Raw genomic sequence first — 2,218 nt, 5'->3', positions numbered from 1 at the left:
AGCTTCCTTCATGACAATTTCTCAAAGTCAGGCAGCGAACAGAAGGAGGCAATTGATTGAGGAGGCTATGTCCACTGTGAAAGTAGGCACTGTGTTGGGAATGAATTGCCAAGGCAAAGATGAGAAGGTAGTGAGCAAAATCGTGGAGCTGGAAGAGAAGGATTTGAGTAGAATTGAAGGTGAAGAAAGGGCAACCAGAGCTTAGATGCCTGTCTAGAGGGGATTGGGTGTTAGTAGTGAGTTTATCATGAAGATTTTATCTTGGAATGTTAGATGGCTGGGAAGCCAGAAAAAAAGGAAAAGATAAAAAGCTTGGTGAGGGAGAAATGTGTTGATGTGCTCTTTCTTCAAGAGACTAAAAGAAGCTCTATGGATGATCATTTTGTGAAAACTATTTGGCCTTATAAAGAATTGGAATTTATGTTGGTAGATTCAAAGGGAAGTGTTGGAGGCCTTTTGTGTATTTGGAGGCCACAAGTCTTCGAGCTCAAGGGCTGCTGCAGCAGCAAAAATTTCATCATTTTATCAGGTATCTCTAGTAATTGTTTTCAGTGCACTCTTGTGAATATCTATGCTCTTAATGAGGTTCTTAGGAGGAGACAGTTATGGGACTCTCTAGTGAGTATCTGCCAACATTTTCCAAACCCGTGGTGTATGGGAGGGGACTTCAATGAGATTAGATATATGGGTGAGAGGAAAGGATGCTCATCTAGAGAAAGGGGGATGAAGGACTTTAATGAGTTTGTGGAAAAATTGGAATTAATTGATATGCCTTTGCTAGGTAGGCAGTATACTTGGTGCAATGCTCTGGATAGGAATATGTGGAGTAGGATTGATAGATTTTTGTTAGATTTGAAGTGGATGGAAAAGTTTTCCTTTAAGCAATGGGGTCTACCTAGGACAATCTCAGACCATTGCCCCATTTTGATAAAGGAAGATGATAGGGATTGGGGACCAAAGCCATTTAAATTTATCAATGCCTAGTTATCTCAACCATCCTTCATGTTAGAAGTTAAAAAGAGGTGGGAGGAAGCACAAGTTCAAGGGTGGGCAGGGTTCAGAGTAATGAGAAAATTGAACATGCTTAGGAGTCACATAAGGGTGTGGAATAAGGATGTATTTGGCAACATTGACACTCAGTTAAAGACAATAGAGGAGGAGCTACATGAATGAGATTTGAAGGCAGAGTCTAGGTCCCTTGATCAACAGGAACTTAAGAGAAGAAGAGAAGTAAGAAGCCAGGTATGGCAGCTTAGTAGAAGCAAGGAAAGGTTGTGGCATCAAAAATCTAGGCAGATGTGGGCTTATTCTGGTGATAAAAATACTAGGTACTTTCACAATATGGCTAGTAGAAGGCAAAGAAAGAATTTGCTTGACTCTGTTGTTGTGGAGGGTAGGAGAGTGGAGGATCCAGCTCAGGTGAAACAAGAAGTGGTTAGGCATTTTAGTCAGTTGTTCTCTGAGAAATGGAAGTTTAGGCCAAAAATTTTAGGCCCTTTTGTTGTTATTAGCTCTGTGGATGTTGGTAACTTGGAAGCTGCATTCTCTGAAGATGAGGTATGGGAAGCAGTGCAGGACTGTGATAGGAACAAAGCCCCAGGCCCAGATGGATTTAACCTTGCTTGCATTCAAAGGTGTTGGTCTATATTGAAAAGGGAGATCCTATAACTGGTGAATGAATTTCACCATAATAGTAAGCTATCCAGAGGGGTTAACAACTCTTTCATCGTTCTTATTCCTAAGAAGGATAATCCTATAGGCTCGGGAGATTATAGACCTATCAGCTTGGTTAGTTCTGTCTATAAAATCTTAGCAAATGTGCTTTCCAGGAGGCTTAAGAGAGTTCTTCCATCTGTGATTAGCGAGGTACAATCTGCTTTTGTGAGTGGTAGGTACATTTTAGATGGTGTGCTAATAGCAAATGAAGTTGTAGATGAATGGAAAAGATCAAAAAAGAAAGGTATCATTCTAAAATTGGATTTTGAAAAAGCTTATGACTCAATTAATTGGGTATTTCTGTGGTCGATGATGAACAATTTTGGTTTTGGAGGGAAATGGTTAGGTTGGATGAGGACTTGCATTTCTACCGCCAGGGTATTTGTTTTGGTTAATGGCACACCCACAGAGGAATTTCAACCACACAAGGGGCTAAGGCAGGATGATCCCCTTTCACCATTTCTATTTATAATTGCAGCTAAAGCTCTCAATCTTTTATTAG

General features: G+C 40.4%; 1 protein-coding gene across 1 annotated transcript; it reads left to right on the top strand.

Annotated features, from left to right (window-relative positions):
• Window positions 1-273: 273 nt before the first annotated feature.
• LOC114265607 (uncharacterized) lies at window positions 274-984 on the top strand. Its single transcript, XM_028206428.2, has one exon. The coding sequence runs from the start codon at window positions 274-276 to the stop codon at window positions 982-984; it is 711 nt and encodes a 236-aa protein (XP_028062229.2).
• Window positions 985-2,218: the final 1,234 nt, after the last annotated feature.

Source organism: Camellia sinensis, chromosome 9 (assembly GCF_055761805.1).
Source record: "Camellia sinensis isolate YWXY chromosome 9, ASM5576180v1, whole genome shotgun sequence".
In the NCBI taxonomy this organism is placed as follows: domain Eukaryota; kingdom Viridiplantae; phylum Streptophyta; class Magnoliopsida; order Ericales; family Theaceae; genus Camellia; species Camellia sinensis.
Note: the sequence above shows the minus strand (reverse complement) of the source record. Positions and strands in the feature narration are given on the sequence as shown.